The 27,612-nt window shown below is 54.5% G+C and overlaps 2 protein-coding genes across 7 annotated transcripts; both read left to right on the top strand.

Annotated features, from left to right (window-relative positions):
- The first annotated feature begins 3,261 nt into the window (after positions 1-3,261).
- On the top strand, positions 3,262-14,247 carry WDR81 (WD repeat domain 81). Of its 4 annotated transcripts, none has more exons than XM_081028628.1 (11): positions 3,262-3,266; positions 6,470-7,106; positions 7,829-7,936; positions 8,198-8,388; positions 8,513-8,703; positions 8,979-9,144; positions 9,222-9,387; positions 10,053-10,742; positions 11,368-11,513; positions 11,796-11,975; positions 13,011-14,243. In XM_081028628.1, the coding sequence occupies exons 2-11, from the start codon at positions 6,593-6,595 to the stop codon at positions 13,329-13,331; spliced, it is 2,673 nt and encodes an 890-aa protein (XP_080884754.1). In that variant the 5' UTR covers positions 3,262-3,266; positions 6,470-6,592; the 3' UTR covers positions 13,332-14,243. The 4 variants fall into 4 exon arrangements, 2 of the variants coding, with proteins under 2 accessions (XP_080884754.1, XP_080884753.1); XR_013991921.1 differs by lacking the exon at positions 3,262-3,266 and having other exon boundaries at positions 3,306-7,106; positions 13,011-13,611; positions 14,097-14,242; XR_013991922.1 differs by lacking the exon at positions 3,262-3,266 and having other exon boundaries at positions 3,306-7,106; positions 10,053-10,756; positions 13,011-13,611; positions 14,097-14,239.
- Positions 14,248-15,064: 817 nt separating this feature from the next.
- Positions 15,065-23,799, top strand: SERPINF2 (serpin family F member 2). Of its 3 annotated transcripts, none has more exons than XR_013991918.1 (11): positions 15,065-15,128; positions 16,347-16,413; positions 16,565-16,603; positions 16,724-16,786; positions 17,076-17,277; positions 17,743-17,886; positions 18,034-18,237; positions 18,668-18,810; positions 20,501-20,705; positions 21,352-21,822; positions 22,181-22,389. XR_013991918.1 is itself a non-coding variant. In XM_081028626.1 (10 exons), the coding sequence occupies exons 2-10, from the start codon at positions 16,351-16,353 to the stop codon at positions 21,762-21,764; spliced, it is 1,476 nt and encodes a 491-aa protein (XP_080884752.1). In that variant the 5' UTR covers positions 15,065-15,128; positions 16,347-16,350; the 3' UTR covers positions 21,765-23,799. The 3 variants fall into 3 exon arrangements, 1 of the variants encoding a protein (XP_080884752.1); XR_013991919.1 differs by lacking the exon at positions 15,065-15,128 and adding an exon at positions 15,131-15,175; XM_081028626.1 differs by having other exon boundaries at positions 21,352-23,799.
- Positions 23,800-27,612: the final 3,813 nt, after the last annotated feature.

Here is a 27,612-nt window from a genome sequence, read left to right as displayed (position 1 = left end):
CTGCTCCAGTTTTTACATTCTCACCCTCCACAGCTAGGGAGCTAATGAGGAGCTTCCCAGGGGCTGAAGATAGAATGCAAAGCCCCAGGAACCAGGGGCTTTGGTTGGGAACTCCTTCAGGAAGACCTAGGTAAATATTTTGCCCCAACCCTGAGCTGGGAGTCAGGGTCACTCCAGGACAAGCTCAGTGTGAATTCCCAGGACTGACTTGGCAAGGTTGGGAGAAACTGAGCAGGGCCTTGGCCAAGCTTGGAAGGAAGAGAAATCTTACCAGCTGACCCATTCCCATTATCCTTCGCATAGATGTCCCAATCCCTTCCCACCCAAGGCCCTTGGGGTAGGCCTTTCTCCATTTTGTTCTGCTAAATCTCCATCCCCTCACTATCCTACCCTATCGGGCAAAAGCACAGAGTTTAGGTCCAGCGTTTCTCAACCTCAGCATTATTGACATTTTGGATTGGATAATTTCTTACTGTGGGGGCCAGCATCACTGGCCCACTAGATGCCATTAGCAACACACCCTGACCCCCACAACAACCAACAGCCTCTCCAGACATTACCAAATGGTCCCTGGGGGCCAAAATCGCCCCCAGTTTAGAACCACTAAGTTAGACAAACTTAGATTCAAATTCCAGCTCTTACCAGCTGTGAGCTTATGAATATACTTAACATCTCTGAGCCTCAATTTCCTCATCTACAAAACAGAGTGAATAATAAGTTCATGGTTTATTGCAGGGATTAAAAAAGGATTATGTTTGAAAACACCTAGCTCTGTGCCTGGTCCACTGGTCCACAAGCACTAAATGTTAGCTTTCTTCGCTTTTCTCCCTGTCAGATCGGTACAGGCTAACCTCACTCGGTATGGGCTGACTGCCAGGGCAGCTGCAGCCTGCCTGACTATCGAAACCATGACCTCCAGGAAACTCAATATTGAGGTTAGTGAAGGGGAGTGTCTAATTTGGCCCCAGATTACCCAAAGCTCAAGGGTGCTTGGGTTGGGATTCAGGGGAAATTTGGGACTATAGCTGATATCTCAAGATGGGGCCTGAAGACTGCCTGCACCAGAATTACCTGGAGTGCTTGTTAAAAATTCAGATTCCTGGGTCTCATCCCAGACTACTCAATCAGAAGTACATCAGAAAGTTTGAAAACCACTGTTTCAGGGCTCAGATTAGGGAAGATGTCATAGACCTATAAATCTTAGTCACCAGTTCCCAGCATGGCAAGGACTTTCTTACTCAAGGGAAGGAAAGAATTCTAAGAGGAAAGATTTGCTAAACCCAATGTCATTGTTGCATTGCAAGCCAAAACCACTAGAGGGCAGGGCACATGCAGACTTGCAGAAAAAGGAATGCCTGCTCAGTCTAGGTAAACTGAGACCAGAGCAGACACCAGGTGGATCCAATTTTATTGGTACTAAGAAGCAGCTACTGATGTGGCAAGGTCAGGAGAAACTGAACAGGGCCTTGGCCATACTTAGCAGAACAAAAATGGGGGTCTCCCCAAGGGCCTTGTGTGGAAAAGGGATGGGACATCTAAGCTAAGGATAATGGGAATTGGGGCAGTTACTAAGATTTCTCCTGACCATCAAAACCTGTCCTCTGGTCTCAGGTACTCAGAGCAAAGTACCTGAGGATAAAATATTGTAAAGGAACCCCTAATTTCCCAGGTGAAAAAAACAATAGTGCATAGCCAAATAGTACAAAGAACATTGGTTTTAGAATGAAATAGGCTTGGGTTTGAATCCTGGCTCTACCACTTCTTAGCTATGTGACCTTGGGCAAGTTAACCTAAGGTGGTCAGCTTCCTCATCCTAAAATGGGTATAAAAATTTCTTCCTAAAAGTATTGTGATGAAGATTAAACAAGATATGCAAAGTGCGTCCCATGGTGCCTGGATTCTAATCAGTGCTCCATAAATGGTGCTTTTAAGTAATGACTACCCAAGGTCCTGTGACCAAGCACATGAGGGGCGCCAGCTGCCCCTTCAAGAAAGAGGATGGGGGGGGGGGAAGGAGGGTTGTCACTGTGTCAGGAAATGATAAATGTCTAACTATTACATTGTTTTGTGCACCTAGAACTAATACAAAAATAGAAAAAAATAAAGTGAAAAATAAAGTAAGTACACCCAAACATAAAAAAAAAAAAAAAGGAAGAAGAAGAAAGAGGATACAGATGGAATCAGATCATGGCAGGAGAGCCATGCCTGTATCCTCTCTAATTTGGATTTTAGTTTTTCTTAAGTGCCTTCATGGAACCACCACACCTCTAACACCAAACTCCTACATGAGGCAAACTCTCCTAGGAGTGAGACTCAAAAAAACAGAGCCAGTGGTTTCACTGCAGACAATGGCCCATCTGTCCTGCAAATGAGTCAGAATTGAGACCCCTTGAAGGAGTTACATGGTTTTGGTGCCAAGCCTCTGGTTTCCGCTCCCTATCCCGTGCTGCACCCTCCCCCCCAGCCACCGTGGCATCTGAGAGACTCTGACCACAGTAGGCAGGCTCTGTGGCTCTGCAGAAGCTGATCTTCAAAAGGAAGTCTTGGGGGAACGTATCCTTCCAAAAACTCCAGGCCTCTGGGCCTGGGCCACTTTTCTCCCTCAGATCGCCCAGAATTTTTTTTTTTTTTTAAAAAGCAGGCTGTAAGAGGGCTGTGAGAGGACTCCAGGGCAGAAAGTTTCCATTCTGTCACCTGGATAAGCCTCTTTGGCGGCTCTTGGTTATCACCTGTAAAATAGAAACAGTAATGACTGTCCTCCCTGCCTCACGGAGTGTAATGAGGGCCAAATGGAACGTTACTGATGAAATGTTTGGGGAAGTTAAAAGCTCCTTTTGGAAGGCAGCGCTGAAGGGACTTGATGTCAAAAGTCTCAGCTCTGCCCGCTAAGGGCAGGGATCTCTGGGAAAAACCTGCCTAGATCGGCGTGGTGGAGCGGGAGGAGACGGGGTGGGAGGGCAGGTCTCGTGGGCGGTGCAGCATTCCGCTCCCTTCCACCTGCAGCGCCGGCTGGAACCCCTTCCAGCCGGGGAGGAAGTGAAACCGCCGCCAGCCCAGAGCCGAGCGCTGGCAGGAGGACGCCGGGGCCCGCATGGCGGTGGCGCGGGCCGGAGGCGGGTCCCGCCCGCGGGTTTGAGCCACGTGCGGTTGTTTCCGTGCCGGGGCGATCACGTGAACGGCGTCAGCTGACCGGTCACCGTAGAGCGGGGCGCTGGCACCCCGCAGCGCCCGGCCTGCCGCGCCCGGAGCGCAGGACCCCGCGGAGGGTAAGGTCGCCCCCGCCCTCCGCTCCAGCCCCTGGCCCACCCCCACCGCCTCCACCGCAGCCCCTGTGCCTTGCCCCTCCCTACCCCGCCGGTCTGGCACCCCGGAAGCCATCGCTAGGAGGGCTGTGGCCGGGCTGTACCCCGCGCTGCCCCCAGGCGGCCAGGAAGGGATGGCCCTGGGGAATAAGGGGCGGGAAGTCGCTCTTACCATCGGGCTGAAGGGCTGGTCCCGGTCCCCAAGCCCTGACATGGAGGAGCTACTCCAGAGCGTGGAGAGGGACCTGAACATCGATGCCCGGCAGCTGGCTCCAGCCTCAGGGGGCACCCACGTGGTGGCCCTAGTGCCCGCGCGCTGGCTGGCCAACCTCCGCGAGCATCGGCTGCCCCCGGGACCTTGCCCCCGGGCAGAGGGCCTGGGCGACGCGGAAGTCAGGACTCTACTGCAACGCTCGGTGCAGAGGCTGCCCCCCGGCTGGACGCGCATTGAGGTGCACGGGCTGCGGAAACGGAGGCTGTCCTACCCGCTGGGCGGTGGCCTGCCCTTTGAGGAGGGGTCCTGCAGCCCTGAAACCCTCAATCGCTTCATGCAGGATGTGGCTGCCCAGAATTATCGCAACCTGTGGCACCATGCATATCATACTTATGCGCAGCCCTATAGTCTTAGCCTTGCCCCTTCAGCTGTCCCTGCCCTGGACTCAGTACGACAAGCTCTGCAGAGGGTGTATGGTTGCTACTTCCTGCCAGTCGGGGAAACTACCCAAGGCCCATCTCATGCCAGAGATGGACCCTGTCCCACTCTGGGCAGCCCAGCCTGTCCTAGTCTTTTGAGAGCTGAGGCCCTGCTGGAATCTCAGGAGATGCTGTATGTGGTACATCCTTACATGCAGTTCTCCCTGCATGATGTGGTCACCTTCAGCCCTGCCAAGCTGACCAACAGCCAAGCCAAAGTGCTTTTCATTCTCTTCCGTGTGCTGAGAGCCATGGAGGCCTGTCACCACCAGGGACTGGCCTGTGGGGCCCTATCTTTGCACCACATCGCTGTGGATGAGAAGCTTTGCAGCGAACTCCGGCTGGACCTGAGTGCTTATGAGAGGCCCGAGAAGGATGAGAATGAGGAGACCCCTGTAGCAAGGGGTGGGACAGACATTGCACCTGGAGAGGAGGGGGGAAGGGGACCTGGATGCCCCACCCGTCAGGAGGAACTTAGGGGCCTTGTGATCGACTGGGTCCACGGCCGCATTAGCAACTTCCACTACCTCATGCAGCTGAATCGGTTGGCAGGTCGGCGGCAGGGGGATCCCAACTACCACCCAGTGTTACCCTGGGTGGTGGACTTCACCACACCCCACGGGCGCTTCCGAGACCTGCGCAAGTCCAAGTTCCGCCTCAACAAGGGGGATAAGCAGCTGGACTTCACGTATGAGATGACGCGGCAGGCGTTTGTGGCAGGCGGGGCAGGTGGTGGCGAGCCACCTCATGTTCCTCACCACATCTCAGACGTGCTCTCCGACATCACATACTATGTATATAAGGCTCGGCGCACGCCCCGGTCGGTGCTCTGTGGACATGTGCGGGCGCAATGGGAGCCCCATGAGTACCCCGCTAGCATGGAGCGTATGCAGAACTGGACACCGGATGAATGTATCCCCGAATTTTACACTGATCCCTCTATCTTCTGTTCCATCCACCCTGACATGCCTGACCTGGATGTGCCAGCCTGGTGTGGCTCCAGCGAGGAGTTCGTGGATGCCCACCGGGCCCTGCTGGAGAGCCGTGAGGTGTCCCAGGACCTTCACCACTGGATTGACCTCACCTTCGGCTACAAACTCCAGGGAAAGGAGGCTGTAAAAGAGAAGAACGTGTGTCTGCACCTCGTGGATGCCCACACACACCTCACCAGCTATGGTGTGGTGCAGCTCTTCGATCAACCACATCCCCAGCGCCTGGCCGGGCCTCCTGCCCTTGCCCCTGAGCCTCCACTCATCCCGAGGCTGTTGTTCCAGACTATCCAAGAGAGCACAGGCCGGGAGGACTCCCCAGGGCACCTTACAAATGGGATGGGAAGGCTAGTTTTGGAGGCCACTCCTTGTGAGGCTGGCTGGGCCAGAGACAGGCCTGTGGCAGGGGAAGATGAGTTGGAGCAGGCCACGGAAGCTCTGGATTCCATCTCCCTTGCTGGGAAAACAGGTGACCAGCTGGGCCCCCCCTCTTCTTCCTCTAGTCAAGCCCCTCCGGGGCTCCTGTCTTTCTCAGTGGCCTCAGCCTCTCGATCAGGTCGCAAGAACAAAGCTGCAGGGGCAGACCCTGGGGAAGGTGACGATGGGAAGATTCTTCTCCCAGAGGGCTTCAATCCTGTGCAGGCTCTGGAAGAGCTGGAGAGATTAGGCAACTTCCTGACCAAAGGCCTAGGGGGCCAGCTGGAGGTGCCTGAGCAGCCCCAGGTCCAGCCACCTGTGCAGCTGCAGGACCTCTTCCATCGGGACATGCAGGCACTGGGTGTCCTATTGGCTGAGATGGTGTTTGCCACCAGGGTCCGAACACTGCAGCCCGATGCGCCTTTGTGGGTACGCTTCGAGGCTGTCCGAGGGCTCTGCACACGCCATCTCAAGGAGGTCCCTGTGTCTCTGCAGCCCGTGCTGGACATGCTCCTGCAGCTGAGTGGACCTGAAGGCCCCGTGGTAGCAGGGAGGGGCAAGCTGGGCCCACTGTTTGAGTACAGGCCCATTTCCCAGGGATTGCCTCCCCCTTGCCCAGCCCAGCTCCTCAGCCCCTTCAGCTCCGTGGTTCCCTTTCCTCCATACTTCCCAGCACTGCACAAATTCATCCTCCTGTACCAGGCGAGGCACGTGGAAGATGAAGCTCAGGGACGGGAGCTGGTCTTTGCTCTGTGGCAGCAACTGGGTGCAGTGCTCAGTGACATCACCCCAGAGGGCCTGGAGATCCTGCTGCCCTTTGTGCTGTCACTCATGTCCGAGGAGCACACAGCGGTGTATACAGCCTGGTACCTTTTTGAACCTGTAGCCAAGGCTCTGGGCCCTAAAAATGCTAATAAGTACCTGCTGAAGCCTCTCATTGGTGCCTACGAGAGCCCCTGCCGGCTCCACGGCCGCTTCTACCTGTACACCGACTGCTTTGTGGCCCAGCTGATGGTGCGACTGGGCCTGCAAGCCTTTCTCGTCCACCTGCTGCCCCATGTCCTGCAGGTGCTGGCTGGTGTGGAGGCCTCCCAGGAGGAAAGCAAGGGCCTGGCAGGGGCTGCTGAAGATGAGGAAAGTGGTCTCCCAGGGGCCAGGCCCAGCTCCTGTGCCTTTGGGGAGGAGATACAGATGGATGGGGAGCCTGCTGCCTCCTCGGGCCTCGAGCTCCCAGACTATACATCTGGCGTCAGCTTCCATGACCAGGCTGACCTCCCCGAGACAGAGGACTTCCAAGCCGGGCTGTATGTGGCTGAGTCCCCACAGCCCGAGGAAGCCGAAGCTGTGAGCCTGGGCCGGCTGAGTGATAAGAGCAGCACCAGTGAGACCTCCCTGGGCGAGGAGCGGGCTGCAGATGAGGGGGGTGCCCCTGTGGACAAGAGTAGCCTTAGGTCAGGCGACAGCTGCCAAGATTTGAAGCAAAGCGAAGGCTCAGAGGAGGAAGAAGAGGAAGAAGAAAGCAGTGTGGTGTTGGAGGAGGAGGAGGGAGAGCAAGATGAGGTCACTGGGGCATCTGAGCTCACTCTCTCCGACACGGTGCTGTCCATGGATACCGTTGTGGCTGATGGCGGCCGGGCAGATGGGGAGGAAGAGGAGGAGCCGCTGACCGAGCAGTCAGAAGGCAAAGAACAGAAGATCCTTCTTGGTGAGTTCTCAGGTCTGGAGGTGTTGGTCAAACAGTCATCTGGTTTTCACTCAACATTTCCTAAGCACCTACTTTGCACCAAGCAGTGGGTTGAGCATATCCACGTGCAGCATACATGTGGGCCTGCCCTGCTGGAACTCACATCTAGCAGAGGAGATGCCATGTTGTAGATAATCCTACGTAAGTACAAATTATGGTAGTGCTATCAAGAACACAGCTGGGGGCTAGGAGGGAATATAAAATGGGGCTTAGCTCTATTTTCAGGGGTCAGAGAAGGCTTCCTTGAAAGTAGGGCCAGCTGAGCTTCAATGAGTAGTAGGCAGGCAAAAATGGCAGGGTCTGCAATGGGAAGAGCATTCCATCAAGAGGGAACGGCATATGCAAGGCGCTAAGGCTCTCGTTCCATTAAAGAATCAGTGAAAGGCCAGCATAGTTCGACTGAGAGAGCGGAGGGAAGAGCAGGGAGCAGAGGTCAGAGGAGGAGGTAGCTGGGGCGCAGCCTGGGCCTCATTTATGAACTGGAGAAGATTCACCAAAGAGGTAACCTGGAGCAGCCCCAAAGCCAGAGTCCTGCAGGTGGTATGGGGTGACCAGGCTCAGTCTGGGCTCTTGGGCAGAGTTGTAGCCAGAGTTGGGCTGGGTGGGGTGCTGGGTTGGCTGGCGTGGGAGGAGTGGTGAGCCACGATTATCTGAAGAGCTCAGGGCCTGCTCCCATCCTGCAGATACAGCCTGCAAGATGGTCCGCTGGCTGTCCGCCAAGCTCGGCCCCACAGTGGCCTCTCGCCACGTGGCCCGGAACCTGCTCCGCCTGCTGACATCGTGTTATGTTGGTAAGGCCTGTGGTCAGTACTGGAGATGAAGCTTCTCCCAGTCTCTCTGCTCATCTTCAGTCCTCTCTAGGGGATCCTTCCCACTCCTACTGCAGACCATTTGCAGCTAAGTCCTGGGTCCCAGTCTGTAAAAATCCCTTCCTTCCTTAGGTAGGGCATGGGGCAGACCCCTGGCTAGAGTGAGCAAGAGCGGCTACCACAGTCCCTGGAAAGCTGACTGCCCTCTGCGAGCACTCAAGGCTGCTGACCCTTTCTTGGCAGGGTCTACTCGGCAGCAGTTCATGGTGAGCAGTGGTGAGAGCCCCCCGCTGAGTGCTGGTAACATTTACCAGAAGAGACCGGTCCTGGGTGATATAGTGTCGGGGCCTGTGCTCAGCTGCCTCCTCCACATCGCGCATCTGTATGGGGAGCCCGTTCTCACCTACCAGTACCTGCCCTACATCAGCTACCTGGTGAGTCCCCTATGTGGCAGGCTGGGGGCTAGGGGTCTGAGGAGCTTGAGGGCTGACCTGGGATCTCTGGGGGTTCCAGGGGGTCTGTAGGACAGTCTGGCCCTCATCAATTCTGTGGCCCTAGGTGGCCCCGGGTAGCACCTCAAGCCCCAGTCGACTGAACAGCCGTAAGGAAGCGGGGCTGCTGGCAGCGGTGACTCTCACTCAGAAGATCATCGTGTACCTCTCAGACACCACCCTCATGGACATTCTGCCCCGTATCAGCCACGAGGTCTTGCTGCCCGTTCTCAGCTTCCTGACGTCCCTTGTAACAGGGTAGGCCCCTGTCGCGTCCTGTGTGGGGAGCAGCCCGGCTGAGGGGGTTGTGGGGGTTGGGGGGCTGGGAAGCTTGGCGAGTCCAGTGATACTGCACTGGGTCCTGGTTCTGATTCCGGCTGTGTGACCCTGAGCAAGCCACACCTTTCTGTGCCTCAGTTTCCTCATCTGGTTTGGACCAGTTGGTCTTGTAGCTCTTTTCACTTACAGCTTTTGATAGATTCTGGGCAAGTCCCATAGAGTGGGGAGCTGGAGTTTATGGGCTCTGTTTCCAGGTTCCCAAGTGGAGCCCAGGCCCGGACTGTCCTGTGTATGAAAACCATCAGCCTCATTGCCCTCATCTGCCTGCGTATTGGACAGGAGATGGTACAGCAGCATTTGAGTGAGCCCGTGGCTACTTTCTTTCAAGTCTTCTCTCAGCTGCACGAGCTTCGGCATCAGGTGGGCAGACCTACCTCGCTAGGTGGGCGGGGTCGGGACCGTGGACTCAGCTGACTCCCTGGGCTTCCTTCCCCCAGGATCTGAAGCTGGATCCCATGGGCCGCAGTGAGGCCCAGCTGCCAGAAGTGGCCTTCTCTGATGGGCAGCAGCGGCTGGTGGACCCCACCTTGCTGGATGAGCTGCAGAAGGTGTTCACCTTGGAGATGGCATACACAATCTACGTGCCCTTCTCCTGCCTGCTGGGTACTGCCCCCTCATGGTCCCTCACACGGACTTTGTGGCTATGTCTCTTCCCCTGGGAGGGCCTCATGCTCCCCTTGCACTTAGAGTCAGTAGTGGGTGTTAAGCATAGTTCTCTGGGTCAGAGCAAAGAGGTTGGGCCTCAGAGTCCCAAGGTGACATAATACGAGGGACTGAGCGTTAGCCAGCAAGGAGGCACAGGAGTGACCTAGCACGTCCCTGGGGAAGGTGGGGGAGTCAGGCTGGCATGCTGAGACTCTAGAAGCTGTCTGAGAGGAATGGGCAGCCCAACATTTATGGAGCTTCCTGTACGGGCCAGACACTATGCTGAGCATTACCACGCGTCCTCTCCCTGAATAGGATGAACAGCCTCTGTGGTCAGATTAGTGGTCATCTCCCCACAGAAATCTAAGCTCTGTCTTGTTCACTGTTCTATTTCTGATACCCAGCATGGTACCCAGCACATACATAAGATGCTCAAGTATACATAATGAATGAATGAGACCATGTTTTACTGGGGAGGAAACTGAGGCTTGGAGAACAGTTACTTGCTCAGAGTTTCACAGCCAGTACCTGCCCTGTCTTCAGTGGGTCCCAAGTCCTTGAACGAGTGGTGGCTGCCGTCAGCCATCTTTTCTAATCTTAGGATCTCTTCCATTCCCATCCAGGTGACATCATCCAGAAAATAATCCCTAACCACGAACTGGTGGGGGAGCTGGCGGGGCTGTATTTGGAGAGCATCAGCCCGAGCAGTCTCAACCCTGCCAGTGTGGAGCCCACCATGCCAACCACAGGCCCTGAGTCAGACCCCCAGAGTGGGGGCTGCCCTCAGGATGACAGCCACTCGGGGACCTTTGGGAGTGTCCTGGTCGGGAACCGCATCCAGATCCCCGATGACTCTCAGCCCGAGAGCCCCGGCCCGCTGGGCCCCATTTCTGGGGTGGGCAATGGGGGCTTTGGTAGTGAGAGCGAGGACAATGCGCTGAAGCGGGAGCTGCCACGGAGTGCCCATGGGCTGAGCGGGAACTGGCTGGCGTACTGGCAGTATGAGATTGGCGTGAGCCAGCAGGACGCCCACTTTCACTTCCACCAAATCCGCCTGCAAAGCTTCCCGGGCCACTCAGGGGCTGTCAAGTGTGTGGCGCCCCTGAGCAGTGAGGACTTTTTCCTGAGTGGTAGCAAGGACCGCACCGTGCGCCTCTGGCCGCTCTACAACTCTGGGGATGGCACCAGCGAGACGGCCCCCCGCCTCATCTATGCCCAGCACCGCAAGAGTGTCTTCTTTGTGGGCCAGCTTGAGGCCCCGCAGTGCGTAGTGAGCTGTGATGGGGCTGTGCACGTGTGGGACCCCTTCACAGGTGAGCGGGCCCAGGTGAGGCCTGTTTGTTACTGCCATCCTGTACCCCACCGGGCCTCTGGGAATGGGGCTCAAGGGTGGGGTGGTTGGGGTATCATGGTGTGTGGTTTGGGGTGACCCAGAGAGGCCACACAGAGGAGCAGTTAGAACTTGGAATCCATTAGACCTTGAATTTGAATTGGCTCTGCCACCTTAACTTGATGAATGACTTTGAGCAAGTCCCGTCACTGCTGGAAGCGTTAGTTTTCCCTCCTATAAAATGGAATCAGAGCAACTGGTTTAGGAGATAATGCATGTAGGGGCAGTACATGTTTGGTAAATTGTTGCTCCATTAGTTTTTGGCATTATTGTAGGGAGAAATAAAGCTGAAAATGGGGAGGGGATAGAGTAGCACTGAGGTAGACAGAGGGAGATAGCATTCGATCAGAGGGTGCTGTGTGACGAGAGGAGGTTGCTTTGGGGACAGGAGCCTGGCCTGGCCATGGAAGCAGGAAGGGGGGAGGATCAAGAAACATGAAGCATTTCCTGAGATTCTCTGGGATATGGGTAGGCCAGGGGGATATGAAGAGTCGGGGCTCTTCCGTCAGCTGCTGGGACCTCAGATCCATTGCACCTTTGCTTCCCAGGGAAGTCCCTTCGCATGGTGGAGCCGTCGGACAGCCGGGTGCCCCTGACCGCTGTGGCTGTCATGCCTGCCCCCCACACCAGCATCACCATGGCCAGCTCCGACTCAACCTTGCGCTTTGTGGACTGCAGGAAGCCCGGACTGCAGGTCAGGGGAGTCTGGTCCCCTGAGCCCTGGCCTAAGTGCCTGGCAGTGGGGAGAGACCTCAAAGGGAGAAGGCCAGGGCGTAGTTTTTTTCTGGAGACAGCTCACCCACAGCAGCAAACCCTGGGGGATAGGACTCTGGCCTGTGATGGGAGGCGCTGTCCCTTTGTTGGGGGACAGAGGCTCAGGCCTTCCAGCTGTGGGGACTTGGGGGCTGAGCAGGACCTCAGGAGAAGCAGGTTGCAGCCAGCGGTGGCATCTCACTTTGTCTCCCTCTGCCTGCAGCACGAGTTCCGCCTGGGCGGCGGGCTGAACCCTGGGCTGGTCCGCTCCCTGGCTGTTAGCCCCAGTGGCCGCAGTGTCGTGGCTGGCTTCTCCTCGGGTTTCATGGTGCTGTTGGACACCCGTACAGGCCTGGTTCTGCGTGGCTGGCCTGCCCATGAAGGGGACATCCTGCAGATCAAGGTAACAGACCGAATCCCCTTCCCCTCCCCACTGCTCTGGGCTCCCACCTCTGGACAGGCTTAAGCTGATCTCCCTGACACCTGCCCAAGGGCAAGTGTAAGGGAGGGTCAGGAACCAGGTGCACTGTGGGGACTTGGCAGGAGCAAGGCCATGGGGGCGGGCCCCAGGGGGCCGAGCTGACCCTGCTACTCCCTGGAGATGTTCTAATGAGTAACCCTTGTCCATATTTGTCTTGCTTGGAGGATCAGGGGTCGGGTCCTGTCCGTGACCCAATTCAGGTTAAATAAAGCTTGGTTGGGAGGATGTTTACTGCCCCCAGACCACTGAGCAGAGTCCATGCCCCCTGCTAAGCTGCCCTGGTGGGGGCAGGGACAGACTGGGCATGGGCATCCCCCCACCCCCTCCTTTCTTAATCACAGACCTCAGGGACGCATAGGAGGTGAGGCACAGGGCTACTTGTGGGATAATTCTTCCAGGCAACTGGGACTCCCTCCCCATCCTAAGTGGAGGCCAGGGGACGTGCACTGCCACTGCCGGGGGCAGGCTGCCTGGGCTCCCTCCGGGACTCCCCAGAAGACCCTGGGCTCCAGGTGCCTCTCATTTCTGACTTTCCAATCCTGACTATTCAGGAGGGCCCTGGGGTCAGCCTGCGTGTTAATCCTGGCTCTGCCACTCACTGGCTCTGTCACTTTGGTATGATTTACTTAACTTTTCTGAGCCTTAGTTTTTCTCTGTAAAATGGGAACAATGACAGAATCTACCTCATAGAGTTATTACAAAAATGAAAAGGAAACGTGGTAACGTGGCCTGTCTAACACAATGCCTGAACATAGTAAGTCCTCCAACTATAGTGATGACTAGGTGAGTGACACTTTAATATAGTCATATTAACTACCATTAACATAGTGTGAGAGGGTGGTAGCTTGTCCACTGCTCAGGATGCCCGGTCTTTCTGGGAGGAAACGGGAAGACCCTGAGGCTTGGTGGGCACCCGGGAGGCCCAGGCCCTGCTGAGGCTCTCCTCTCCCTGAGCAGGCGGTGGAGGGCAGCATCCTGGTGAGCTCCTCCTCTGACCACTCTTTGACCGTCTGGAAGGAGCTGGAACAGAAGCCCACACACCACTACAAGTCGGCGTCCGACCCTATTCACACCTTTGACCTGTATGGCAGCGAGGTGGTCACCGGAACCGTGGCCAACAAGATTGGCGTCTGCTCCCTGCTTGAGCCGCCCTCCCAGGCCACCACCAAGCTCAGCTCTGAGAACTTCCGTGGCACACTCACCAGCCTGGCCTTGCTGCCCACCAAACGCCACCTCCTGCTGGGCTCGGACAATGGAGTCATCCGCCTCCTGGCATAGGCTGAGGCGGGAGCTGGCCAGGCCCTGTTGGGTAGATACCCTCCAGTCATCCACCCCCTCACCCTTGTTTCCCCACTGACCCCTTCATGCAAGCCTCACGCCCCGTGCCCTGTGTACCCACCCACATGGCCTGCCAGCTACGGCAGCGTAGGGATCTGGGTTCCTGACCCCCAGAGCTCCCGAGGCTGATCTCATTCACGGCGTGGGGAGATGCTGCTCCTAGCCAGCAGGGAGCAAGAGGAGGAGCTGGGAAGGCATCGCTGCGCTCTCTTCTCCCCAGGTCTGCCCTCTTGGTCCACATGGGGACAGGGAGGCTTGGGAAGGGGAAGGGAGACTGGCCCTGCCCACCCAGTCTCTAGCCAAGCCCTCCCCTTTGCTGGGCTCTCTCTACCCCTGTCCCCCAAGGACAGGGGCACTTCCCCAGTCCAGGACCCCATGGTGCTTGGGCTCCAGCCTCTGAGGAGGGCTGGCCATGGTCCAGGAGTTAAGGGCCTTGGGCTGGGGTTTAAGTGTCCACCCAGCCAGGTCCTGTCCAGTGTGGGACCAGTGGGACAAAAAAGAGGTCAGGACCAGGGGAGGGAAGATGGACTAGGCTAGCTGGTGCCTTCCAGGAGTGACCCAGCCTTGCCTGCCCAGCCCTAACCACAGTGTTTGTGCCTTGAGCCGAGGAGGCAGCCCCTGGGCCCAGAACCCCTACGAGCATGGGGAGGGGGAATCCAAGACCCTGAGAGAAGGGGTGAGAAGAATTCCATCTCTGCATCTCAGATATCTCCCAAGGGACAGGAAGACCCTGCCGTCCCCAGGTCCTCACATTCTGGAGCAGAGATGAGGTCTGGGACTGGGACCCTGCTGTCTCCTCACTATTTGCAATAGATGTAAATATGACCAATAAATCCTTTGGAAGAGCCATGGAACTGAGTGAGGCTTCTCTTGCTGGTGGTGTCAGGTGGGGAAAAGTTGAGATCCTGCAGCTTGCAGGGCAATGAGGAGAGGGTGAGGAGTGGGGCAGGAGCGGAGAGGCGGCCTGATCATTGCTCTTCAGGCAGCACAGGGACAGGGCTTCTCATTCGTGTAGCTCCAAGCCAGTTTCCAGAACCCTCACCCTTGGGGAGGGTAAGGAGACATTGCTCCTGGTGAGGTAGGATGCTGAGAGAGGCTGTGTCCCTCAGCATCTCTCCCCACCCCCTGCCTTCTGGACTCAGGCTGAGGCAGCCAACCAGGATACTGGGCATATACGGCTTAGTATGGACATCCTATCCTGGGTTCCTTACATAGGCTCCTATCTATAGCTTCCCCTTCCCTCCCCTCAGGCTGGGGAGGCAATTGTGGGGGAGAGGAAAGGACATTGGAAATGGGAACCTGGATGTAACTCTGAGTCCAACTCTGTGTCCTTGGGCAGATCACATAGCCTCTCTGAGCCTGACTAAAGCAGGGATAACCCCCCACCTCTGTCCTTCCTGGATCTGCTCTCCAGATGAGGACAGCCTCCTCCACTGTCTCCTGAACTTCCTTTCTTCAGGTTCAGGTGGGACCCAAATCCATGTGGCTTCAGGTGGCGGTCTCAGGATTAGATGCCCTGATGGGAAAGGGGCTTCCAGCCCCAATATCAATGTTTAACCGGATGTGCAGGTCAATATTTACCAGAGGAGAAAGCTGTCTGAACAGGGGTTGGCTGAGAGCAAAGGTCCTGGTGGGAGGGGAGGGCTCAGCTGGGCTGCCTGGAGCCCGGGCAGAGCTTGGGGAGCACCCAAGTGGGGCCAGAGGGACATTGTGTTCAGCCGAGAGGAGCCGGCAGAGGTAGGAAGGGAGGGGTGGCTCAGCCTGCTTCTTGAGCAGGAGAGGAGGTAGGAGCTGCCCACCTGGCTAAGGGGGTCTGGGCTGAGGGCCTATTATTTCTCAGTCTCCTGGGGTGATGTGGGACCAAGGTGGGTGGTCCAGGAAGAGTCTCTCTAGGACTTGAAAAACTGGAGGGATTTTCTTGACAGGAAGATTTAAAAGCCCAGGTTGGGGATCAGGGCCCTGGCAAAAGTCCCTTGTGTATGATGAGGGTGCAGCCAGGGGTGATAAAAGGATCCTCCAAAAAGACTGGCCCCGAGATGGGGGCTGGATGATGTGAGACCTGCCTGAGGCTAGACCAAGACCTGCCCATCCCCTCCTGCCAGCTTGGCTTCCCAGAGCCAGCCTAGGGCAGAGTGTTTCCCATAAGTCCAAAGGTGGCTCTGGCCAAAGTCATTCATTAAGTTCTGCTGTTAGGTCAACAAGGTGGCTCTTGGGCCACCCCACTACCCCTGCTGACACCTCAGGGCCTCACAGACCCGTCTACCCTTGTTGGCATAGACGGGCCAGACCAGTCAGAAAAGGTGGGCCAGATGGAAAGCAGGTTGGATATGAGTTTTGGGGATGGAGCCCCAGGAAAGGGCAGGATTCTCAGAAGCGGGGCCTTGGGCTAGGCTGACAACAGTCATGACTGAGTGCCAGGCATTGTACTGGGGCTCACAAAGACTATCTTATTTTGGTCCTCACAATGCCCGTGGGAGGAGGTCGGGACTTGTGCCACCATTTTACAAGATAAGAAGAAGCCCGGAGGGGTTAAGGGAGATGTCCAAGTTCCTCTGGCAAGAGTCGGAATCTGGATTCAAACCCAGGTCTGACTCACAATGCCAGGCCTTGAAGAATGAGGACTTTTTTTTGTTTTGATAATATTTTCCCCCTGTGAACCAAAACATTTTCAGTGCATGAAATGTGAAAAACCAGAAAACACAAAGAGGGGAAAAACAATCGAGGAGAGAAAATCCCACCCTTCAGAACTGAGAGCCACAGCTAATGTGTTTGGGCGGGTGTGTTGCAACTGGCGTTGTCCCCTCAGCAGTGATGGCTCAAGACTGACAGCCAGGGATCATGTGGGTGGAATTCCACGGTGGGTGTGGTGGCTTGGCCTCAGGTGGCCAGTCAGATAATTGGTGATAGTGTGTAGGGAGGGACGAGGTGGGCGCTGAGGCTTGCTGTCCCTCTCAGGAACATGGCGCTGCTCCGGGGGCTCCTGGTACTCAGCTTGTCCTGCCTGCAAGGCCCCTACTTGGTGGTGAGCCTGGGCACTGGTCTGGGTCTGGGTGGGGAGGGGAGGTGGGCATGGGAGAGGCTAGAAGTCTGATGGGAAGAAGAGGAGGGCTGAAGGGTGGGAGGGTTTGGCTCTGAGGGGGTTTCCCCTCCTCTCCTCATCCCTTTCTCAACAGTTCTCTCCAGCCAGTGCCATGGAACGCTGGGGCCAGGAGGTAATAGGGAGTGAGGGGACATGATGGAGAGGAAGGCCCTGAGGGGCTTCACCTGTGGCTTCTGCAGGGTGGGGGTCCTATGGGAAGGGTCTCTCTCCATCTGTTTTCTCCTTTCTTCAGATGACGAGTGGGCAGACCCAGCAGAAGCTGTCCCTACTTAGCTTCCTCAAGTTGGGCAACCAGGTACAACCAGGTGGGGCTGGGGACGAGTGGGCGGGGCCCGAGGGAGGCGGTCCAATCAGCAGGTTGGAGAGAACTGGGGGGCGTGGTCCTGAGGCTAAGGCCTGAAGGGAGAGGGTGAGAGGGACCAGAGGAAGGGATCCAGTCCCCAGAATGCCATTGCCTATGTGTCTTGTATCAGGACTGGGACAAAGGCCCCGCTGCCCCCAGCCACCAGGCTATGAAGGAGATATTCAGCACAGAACCTGGACCTGACCCCTGAACCCCACTGACCCCTGATATATCCCTGCAGGAGTCTGGTGGCCAAAGCGCCCTGCAGAAGGCCACAGGAGACTGCAGCAAGGCCCCAACTCCGGAGCAGACCCGCAGGCTGGCCCAGGCCCTGATGGCCTTCACCACAGATCTCTTCTCCCTGGTGGCCCAAAGGTCTACCAGCCCCAATCTCATCCTGTCGCCTCTGAGTGTGGCCCTTGCACTGTCTCACCTGGCACTAGGTACTGTGGCAGCACCTGTCCAGACCAGCAAAGCTGGGAGGCCAGTAGGAACTTACTACTCCGGAGTTATTCCTCCACCGGGGTCACTTGGACGTTTGGTAAAAATGCAGGCCCACCTCCAGTCTCTGTGAATCAAATTCTCAGGGATTAGGCCTGGGGATCTGTTTCTGGTGACTTTTACGCAAGAGTTTGTTAGCTACAGTGTCTCCATTGGACTGGAGGGTCTCATTGTGGGAAACTGAGGTCCAGAAAGAGATGATCATTTTCGTGAGGTCACCGAGACTGTCAGCAGCAGAGATGAAAGTAGAACTTGGGAGCCTGTCACTCAGACCAGTTCAGTGGACATGGGAGGGCGGTGTGGGGTTGCACGGGCATGCTCACCATGGGTACTCAAGAGGGACTGGGTGGGCAGTAGGGGTGGGAAAGAATCTCAGCCTGGACCACAGCTCATGTGGTCCCCTCCAGGTGCCCAGAACCAAACGCTGCAGAGGTTGCAGCAGGCGCTGCATGCAGACTCGGGGCCCTGCCTCCCCCACCTGCTGAGCCACCTCTGCCAAGACCTGGACCCTGGGGCATTCCGATTGGCTGCCAGAATGTACCTGCAGAAAGGTAGGTGCTGGTGGCAGGGAGCTCCACAGGTAGTGCCCTGGGGTGAATGGGGTGAGGGAGCTGGGCTTGGCCTCAGGTAGCCAGGTGGAATCATTGCTAGCTGTGGAGCCTGAGCCCTGAGAACAATTTGTGTTCGCTTCTGTGTAGGATTTCCCATCAAAGAGGACTTCCTGAAACAATCAGAACAGCTCTTTGGTGCAAAGCCCATGAACCTGATGGGAAGGAAGGGGGATGACCTGGCAAATATCAACCAATGGGTGAAGGAGGCCACGGAGGGGAAGATTGAGGATTTCCTCTCAGAGCTGTCAGATGACACAGTGCTGCTTCTCCTCAATGCCATCCACTTCCAGGGTGCGCGCCTCCTCGTCTCAGGTTCCCCCAAGCTGGTAGCTCCTACCCCTGCCCTGTATGTAGGCTGAGCTGGCTGTGCAGGCTTTGTTCTGGGGGTCCTTCTTCCTCCTCAGGACTGGGCCAGGAGGCAGGGAGCTCTCTGGTTGTGACTTGGGAGAGGACAGGGGACAGGTTATGGTGTGGCAGGGAGGAGGCCCAGGAACTGGATGGGGCTGCTGTGGAGAGAGTACCCTAGGAGGAAACCAACTCTGAAAAAACCCTGGGGGAGGTTGCTGGGAGCATGGCAGGGCATGGGAGAATGCAAGCCCAGATTTCAGAAATGCTACAGAAAAGAGACCTCAGATCAACTGGGTAGGATGAGGAAGAGGCTGGTGATGTAGAACCCACTCTGGCCCCAGTCTATGTGGCCCCTGCCCTCTGCTGGCTGCAGGTTTCTGGAGAAGCAAGTTTGACCCGAGCCTCACCCGGACACAAACTTTCCACCTGGATGAGCAGTTCACGGTGCCAGTGGACATGATGCAAGCCCGCTCGTACCCTCTGCGCTGGTTCTCGCTGGAGCAGTCTGAGATACAGGTCACCCTTGATTGCCCAGGCTGGGCCTGAGTGCTGGGAGGTGGGGAAGGGAGTAGCGGGGCTGAGGAGCAGGCATGGGGTGGGCAGGTCTGCCTCTGCCTTCTTGGCAGTCATGTCCCTGGGGCACATGGTTCTGAAAGGTCTGCTATGCCCACCCAAGGGGACTGAGGTTCCAGGCTCTTTGAGGTTCATTCATTCAACAAACAATATTGGGCATTTGTCAGATACTGTTCTAGGCACTGGGCATTTGGTGGAACACAAGGGGAGCCCAGGTCCCTGTTCTCAGGAAGGAAGACTCACTGTATATGAGCACACACAAATGGACAGGACAATTTCAGATAGTGATGAGTACTATGAAGGAAAACATTTAAAAAGGTGATCTGTTAGTGACTGGAGAGGTATTTTAGATAAAATGGTCAGGGAGCATTCTTTGAGGAGGGGGCACTGAGTTGAGACCCAAGTGATCTCCGGTTATGGGGGTTTATTACAAGGACCCATGGATTGTGGGGCATCACAGGGGCCACCCCAGCAGCCATGGAGCCACTCAGGGCTTCAACACCCCAAAGCCCCTCAGGGAGATGTGACCTGAGCTCTCACCGTGTTTCTTAGAAGGGAGGAGGATCTGATTGGGATGGATTTGTCAGCATCCTGACAGGACATTCTGATTGGATACAGTGCTGTGCCAACTGCTATTTCAGTTGTGGCCTCTCTTGCTTCTAGCCGAAATATGGTCTCCTGGCTTGGGCACTGATCCCTGGGCCAGTCAGCTGTGGCTGAGGTGACAGTATTGGGTAGTTTCACAAGGCCACCACGATACAGGCCACAGTCACTTCTGCAGCCCTCCTGAGGGAGACTGTGGGTGGGGCAGCTCCTTCCAGCAGCATCCCAGCTTCTCTGTAGCTCACCCTGAAAGGAGGATGGCCTGGTTTACCTTCCCACCAACTTTCTTGCCGCTGCTCCTTCCCTTTCTTCCTTCCCCCTTTTGTCTCCATTCCTTCTCCTCCTTGCCCTTCCTCTCCTAGGGCACTCTGCAGGCAGGCCCAGGCAGCCAGATGCTGGCACTCCTCCTCCCACCTGCAGGGGTCCTGCGACCTGGGCGCTCTGCCTAGAGCCCGAGGCGTCAGCGCTGCAAGAAACATTGAGCCCAGTGGTTTGCACACTTCTTTAGCTGCACAAACCCCACTCACATGACATCTTATTCCCAAATCACAGTAAATACACACAGCTGGGCAATGTCACTGTTGAAGATGACAGGGGTTGAGAGAGTACCACCCTTTGCAGCGGCTGCTCTGCAGAACTTAGGGCAGTTTGAAGACCAACAACCCAAGTCCATTGCACACATGGAGAAACTGAGGGGGGCTCGCAGGGGATTCTTCACGCCAAGTCACAGGGCTAGCTGGTAGCAGATGAAGAGAGAAGAACACCGTTTATCGAGGGCAGCTTATATGCAGACATTCTGCCGGAAGCTTCAAAAGTGTTACCTCATTTGGTCACCTGTCCGCCTGCAATGTGGGCAGGTCGCGCTACTGCACTTCCCAGGTGAGGAATTGGAGGCTCAGGGAGGTGGAGCTCACACCGGAGAAGGACAGACTGGACCCCGGCTCCATCAGTCTCCGAAGTGCAGGCTGGCCCAGACCCCAGCTCAGTGCGGGTGCTTGGTCCTCATGTCGTCTCCTTCCCTTGTCTGTAGGTGGCTCATTTCCCCTTTAAGAAGAACATGAGCTTTGTGGTCATTGTGCCCACCTACTTTGGGTGGAATGTGTCCCAGGTGCTGGCCAACCTGAGCTGGGACATCCTGCACCAGCCCTTGCTGCGGGAGAGGCCCACCAGGGTCCAGCTGCCTAAGCTGAGTCTGAAATATCAGCTGGACCTGGTGGCCACCCTCAGCCAGTTGGGTAAGGAGACTGGGCATGGGACAGCCCCCTAGGACAGGCTGGGCGTGGTGGGTGAGGAGGGAGCCTCAAGCTGGCAATAGGTCTGAGACAAAGCTAGTCTTGTGTCCTGGCCTCTTCTGAGGCTCAGGAAGGTGAGAGGGTTTGATATGAGCCCCTGGACCCTCTGTCCTGGGGTGGGCTGGGTGGTCCCAGGGAATGAGAACCTGCTCTGCTCAAGACAGCATTGCAAAGAGTGCCAGGTAGAGAGCCTGGGGTGGCACCTGAGCCTCGCTGGCTCTCCTGCAAGCGGCACTGTACTAGGCACTGGGAGCCCACTGTGTACAGAGAGCTCCGTCTAGTGGAGTGGGCAGATTAGGAATCAGGTGCTTATAATTCAGCATAAGTGAGAAGACAAGAGGGCTTTTCTCCAGTTCACCCGGGGTAACATTAAAAAGGCACCTGCCTGAACTTTGGAGCAGAGGATCAGGGAAGGCTTCCTGGAGGAAGTGACTCTTAAGCTGATAACTTGAAGGTTAAATAGAAGTTAACCAGGGATCTGTGGGTTCGAGGTGTTCGCTGGCCAGGATGCCAGACACCCTGCCAAGCAGGTCCAGGCAGCCTGTGGGGCGGAAGGCAGCTCTGACCAGCCATCTGCTGCCCTGGGCAGGTCTGCAGGAGCTGTTTCAGGCCCCAGACCTACGTGGGATCTCTGACCAGAACTTGGTGGTATCCAGCGTACAGCATAAGTCCACTCTGGAGCTCAGTGAGGCCGGCGTGGAGGCGGCCGCAGCAACCAGCTTGGCCATGTCCCGAATGTCCCTCTCCTCCTTCAGCGTGAACCGTCCCTTCCTGTTCTTCATCCTTGAGGACACCACAAGCCTGCCCCTCTTTGTGGGCAGTGTGAGGAACCCCAACCCTGGAGCACAGCGGGAGTACAAGGAGCAGCAGGACGCCCCCGACAGCAGGGACTCCTTCCAGAACCTGAAAGCCTTCCCCCACGGAGACAAGCCCTTTGGCCCTGACTTGAAACTGGCACCCCCCTCGGAGGAGGATTACCCCCAGTTTAGCAGCCCCAAGTGAGGATCTGTGGGCTCCAGCATCCCCGTCCCTGCCTCGACGCCTGTGACTCTAAACAGCTGTGTGGATTAGGGCTGGGGGCTGGGTGGGTAGTCTGGGAGAGGAGAGGAGCCATTCTCTCTGTCTCCTCTTGGGGCGTCTGCCTTCCGGCTGGGGAGGGGAAGAGGGGCAGCTGTGCACCTATTTTTGTCAGGAAGGGAGGTGGGTTATTCCTTAAGTCTGCTGGGGTACCTCCACGTTTGTCCCCAGAGAGGGGGGACAGGAAGGATTGGATACCCCGGTTGGGGGGATGGCCCTAGGGCAGAGCACTGTCCCCAGGGTTAGACGCTGTGGGGCAGCCTTGTCCTGCTCTGTGGGTGGAGGTCGTGTGGCAGAGGTGGGGCTCTGCCATCACCTGTCCAAGGTCCACCAGCCTCCAGCCCACCCCCAAGCCCCGTCACTTCCATCTCCCCGCTGGTCCTTAGAGATATGGACACTGCCAGGACTCCCTTTTCTTCCTCTCGCCTGTTCCTCCTCTGCCAGGGGTATCAGGGGCTGAGAGGAGTGGCATTAATTCCTGAAGGTTCTTTTGTAACGTTTTTGTAGTGATTTTTATGCCTCCTGAATAAAGAATGAATGGGCTGCTTTGATGTCAGTGTTCTGGGCATGGGAGGGAATAAGGGTGCTGGAGGAAAGTGGGGAGGAGGCCCCAGAGCAGACTGCACGGAGAACCAGGCTGGGCCCCAAGGAACGGCAGCCCTCTCTGTGCCACGTTGGGTCTCTGGCCACTCACCAGCCCTTCTCCACCGTGCAGTCCCCTCTGGCCTTTCCAGGACCACCTCCACGTCAGCCTGGCTCTGCTCTCAGCCTGTTCCTATCTATAAGCCTCAGGCAGCTGGCAACAAGGGCGGCCCAGAATAGCACCAGCCTCTGGGTTTGGGAGAAGAACTGGCAATTAGGGAGCTTGAAGAGTTTCTAATTACATGCTGGCCCCTCTGCTAGGAGCTGGCGCCCGCCAGCCGGGGGGGCCAGCTCCAGCTGGAGGCTGTCAGCACCCGAGGATTTGGGGAAAGCAGTGGGGGGCACAGAGCTGGGGACAGTATGGGTGTCCACATGGGTGGGCCCTTGTCTGTGAGTGCAGGGTGTCTCTGCGGCAGCAAACACCTGCAGCCCTGAAATACAGTGATTAAAAGCAAGTACCCGGGATGGAGTCTTGCTTCTCACAAACTAGCAGTGTGGAGAGATAGGTAATAAATAAACAAGTGAAATATATGGTACGGCAGAGGGTGATAAGAGCTATGATGAGAAATAAAGCAGGGACGGTCTCCCTGAGAAGGTGACCTTGGAGCAGAGATACGAAGGAGGTGAGGGCAGGCACCAAGGAAACCTGGGGAAAAGCGTCCTGCACGGAGTTCCTGAGGAGGGAGTCCAGTTGGAAGGTTCAGGATGAGCAGGAGATCCAGAGGGCTGGCGTGGAGGGAATGAGGGAGGAGGAGTAGGAAAGGGTCAGAGAGGAAGTGGGGACAGATTACGGGGTCACTGTAAAGACTGTGGTTTGCATCTTAGGAGAGGTAAGAAGGAATTGGAAAGTTAAATCAGCAAGCCCAACACCTTAACTTTACCTCCTGTCTTTCTCAGCTCTCTCCTCCTCCCCATTCCGGCTCTAGTCATGGTTTGGGTCTATTTAGTTATCACTCCAAGGATCTGCCCAGGTTCTCCTCCCTGCTTGTCTGGCGGCCTTAATGCATCCTTATCTAGCACCTCCCACGTGGCCAGCAGCCCACCCAGCTCTGTGGAAGCAGCAAGGAACAAGCAGACAAGCTCCCTACCCCCAGAGTCTAAATCTGCTGGTACAGTGGTACAGACAATCCACAAGTTAATATTTTGTGTTGAAATGTATGCAAAGTACACAAGTCGTAATTGTACATAAGCTTAATGATTTTTTTCATGAACCAAATACCCCTGTTGCAACCCAGATCAAGAAACCGTACTCACGCTCCTGACTTGTAATAACAGACTTGTTTTTCCTGGTTTTGAACTTTATATAAAGGAATCACACAGTCTGAGCTCTCTTGTGTCTTGCTTCTTTTGTTCAACCTCATGTTTGCAAGGTTCATCTGTGGTATTGTGGATGGCAAGGAGTCATTCATTGTGGGAAGCTTTCAGTCGGGGAGTGCCATAGTCTGATTGAAACTCTAGAAGACTCACTTGGCTGCTGTGTGGACAACAGACTATAGGGGGGATTAAAGGGGGGAAGGTCAGTCCCCCCTTTAGTTCCCCAAGAGACAGAGGTGGCTTGGCCCAGGGCGCCGGCTGTGCAAATGGATGTGGTCAGAAATATTTTTGCAGGCAGACGTTATATTAGGTTGGTGCAAAAGTAATTGCAGTTTAAAAGGTTAAAAATAATTGCAAAAACCGCAATGACTTTTGCAGCAACCTAATAGACTCTGTGGACAGAGTCTGTATGGGAAATGAGGGAAACGAAAGGCTTGAGGATGATGGGGTTCATTTTTCAAATTCCTGGAGTTTTGTCTTGAGAAAACAGGTTTTACTGAGATGGGAATCAGAGTGAGGGACAGAGTTCAGGATTGATTGGAGATTTCCATTTTGAAATGATTGAAATGTAACACAAATAGAGGGTGACCATATGTCCAGTGTGCCTGGGACAGTTAGAGTTATGTCTGCGGTTCCAGCGTGATTAATAGCACCTGCTTTTGCTCTTAGACGTGTTTGCATGATGAGTTGTATGTTGTTCCTGCCTACTAGACATCCATGTGGATATGTCAAATAGGCAATTGGATATCTTGATCGGGGCTGGCGGTGTATATTTGGGAGCATACAGATGCTTTTAAAGTTATGGAACTGGAGGAAATCACCTAAGAGGAGATGTAGATGGAGAAGGAAAAGGGTCCCAGGATCAAGCCAGCAAAGGGGGAGGGAAGGATGTGGCAGAGGTGGGAGAACAACAGAAAGCTGTGGAGAGTCAAGGTTTCAAGAAAGAGGAACAGTCTGCTCTGCTGCTGGCTGCCAAGGACAGAGATGTCCATTTGGTGGTCAACACAGAGGTCACCGTGAACTTGGGGACAGTAGTTTCAAAGTGGGCACCGAAGCAAGTCTGAGGTTGGGGAGGGAATGAAGCTAAGAGAGTGCAGACATAAGACTAAAGCGCTCTTTCCTGCATGGCTGTGAGGGAGAACAGAGGACTAGGCAGTAGTTTTTGGGGATGTGGGACAAAGTAAGTGTTTTTAAAGAAGAGACTGATATAGGATGTTTGAAGTCTGGGGGATGGTCCTTCAGGAGAGGGGCTACCTGAAGGAGCGAAGTCCTTGAAGAGCCCAGTGGACGCCCTCTCCTTTGGCAGGAGCGGACACACTCCTTTCACGGTAATCAGAGGAAAGAAATCTTCTTCCTTTATAAGTGATTATAAAATAATTAGTACACCCCAATAAATTTAATTAAAAAAATAATAAAATAAAATAAAATAATTAGGACATGCAAAAAGGTATAATGAATTGCATAACGCCACTGTTTTGCTTAAAAATCATTCTCAGGATAGTGACAGCCCTGCATTCCCTTCCCCAACCCTTCCCCTATAATCATCATTCTGAATTTGGTTTTTATTGTTTTCCTTCGTTTCTTTTACTTTCACCACTTGAGTTTTTATCCCTACGTGGGACATAGTATCATTTTGTTTTTCAGCCTTACATAAATGTATCATCCTGATTGTATTCTCCTGCAACTTGTATCACTCCCCATTGTGAAATAACTGTGTTGATCTAAGTGGCATCCCTTCAGTGTTTTTCAGGGTTGTAGACATTTCCACCCTTTATCTAGTCTCCTGTTGATGGACATGCAGGGAGCTCCCATTTCCCCCCACCCTACACACAGTGCTTCTAGACTATTCTTGTACATACTACTTTGTGCACATATGTGGAGTCTTTTCAGTGCTTAGGAGTGAGATTGCTGAGTGGTGGGCTTGGGTTTACTCATAGTAACTCTTGCCAGGTACAGATAGATACAACTTTGCCATTTGTTGCCAGATTGTTCTTCAACATGGTTGTATCAATTTACATTCTCACCGGACAGGCATAAGAGATCCTGGTTGTCCACATTCTCTCCAACACTTGGTATTGTAACATGTTGAAATTTTGCCCACCTGATGAGTTGAAATACATTCATCAATTATGGCTTCAATTTGCATTCCCCTGCTTCCTGGTGAGGATAAAACATCTTTTCGTAAGTTTATTGGCCGTTTAGGATTCGTCTGCGAATTACCTGGGCCTGATTTTCTGTTGAATTTTTTTTTTCTTATTGATTTGTAGTTCTTTTCTATATTACAGTTAGTAATCGTTTTTGTCAGTTATCTGTGTTACAGATATTTTCTCCCCGTGTGAGGCTTATCTTTTCGTTTTGTTTTATGGTGTCTTTTCATGATAACATGTTTTTCATTGTAGTGCCAAGTTTATCAGTCTTTTATAATTTGTGCTTTTTTTGGTGTATTGTCTTTAAGAAAATCGCTCCTACCAAGAGATCACAAAGGAATCCATCTAAACTTTTTCTAAAACACGTGTGTTTTTGTTTGTATTTTAATTGGGGAATATTGGGGAATAGTGTGTTTCTCCAGGGCCCATCAGCTCCAAGTCATTGTCCTTCAATCTAGTTGTGGAGGGCACAGCTCAGCTCCAAGTTCAGTCTCTTTTTTCAATCTTACTGCAGGGGGCATAGCCCACCATCCCATGTGGGAATTGAACCAGCAACCTTGTTGAGAGCTCATGCTCTAACCAACTGAGTCATCCGGCCGCCTCCGAAATTAATTTTAATAATATATTTTATTTAACCCAATACATGTAATCAGTGTAAAATTACTGAGATAGTTTACCTTACTTTTTCATACTAAGTATCAAAGCCTGGTATGTATTTTACCCTCAGAGCAGATCACAGCTCAGACTAGCATGTTTTAAGTGCTCTGTGGTCACACTCGGCTGGTGGCTATTGTATTGGCCAGCCCGGCTCTGGAGACTGCTATCACAGAATGTGTTGCATTCTATTGAAACGATCTGTTCTCATGTCAGCCTGTGTTATTAGCCAGTAAGTTTCTGGAGGGTGGACACTGAGTCTTATTCATCCTTCTCCGTGGACCTAGCTAGTATCTTGTGTTGAGGTGCTCAGCTTTTTGTTGAAAGGACTGAACTCTGACTTTTGACACACTTTTCCTTATATAAAGTTGAACTTTACCCACTGGAAAGTTCTACCCAGGGGCTCTTGCTCTGCTTCCTGGAGCCTCACAGGAGGTGAGGTTCCCCTAAATTTTCTCTTTCTCAGGTTAAATACCCCAGAGTGCTTTCCTTTCCTCCTCTGGCCAGGATTCATACCTGCCTAGAAGACGTTTCATTACTTTTTCTAATTATCAATACTTCCCATGTCACTATTTCAGTTTCACAATTGTACCGCAAGCTCCTAAACATCCCAAGGTGCTCAGGGCCTAGGTGTTCTCCTCTCCAGGTGGCCTCGATCGTGCCTAGTAGGTGCCAATCACACACTGGGCTCCTCTCAGGACTAGTGGTTATAATACATCTCAGTTCTTCCTCTGGCCAGATGATTTCCCCACTGCCCTTTCTGATCTTCAGAAATCACAGAATTTCAGGGCTAAAAAAGCACACAGGCATCCCAGTTTCACCCCTTTATTTTTCAGAGAAAGGGAGGAGCCGTGACAGTTGTCTTACCCCAAACCCCAGTAAGTGCCAGAGCCAAGGACCAGGAAAAGCCCAGAATCCCAGTGTTTTTTCCACTCCACCAGCTTGCCTGGGCCTCTTCCTGCAAGACTCTTCCTCTGTCCCATATCCCACCCAGGCTGGCCAGGGTGCCCTCTGGG

The sequence above is a fragment of the Rhinolophus hipposideros genome (genome assembly GCF_964194185.1).
Source record: "Rhinolophus hipposideros genome assembly, chromosome: 20".
Classification (NCBI taxonomy): domain Eukaryota; kingdom Metazoa; phylum Chordata; class Mammalia; order Chiroptera; family Rhinolophidae; genus Rhinolophus; species Rhinolophus hipposideros.
This window is presented reverse-complemented; position numbering and strand designations above follow the sequence as displayed.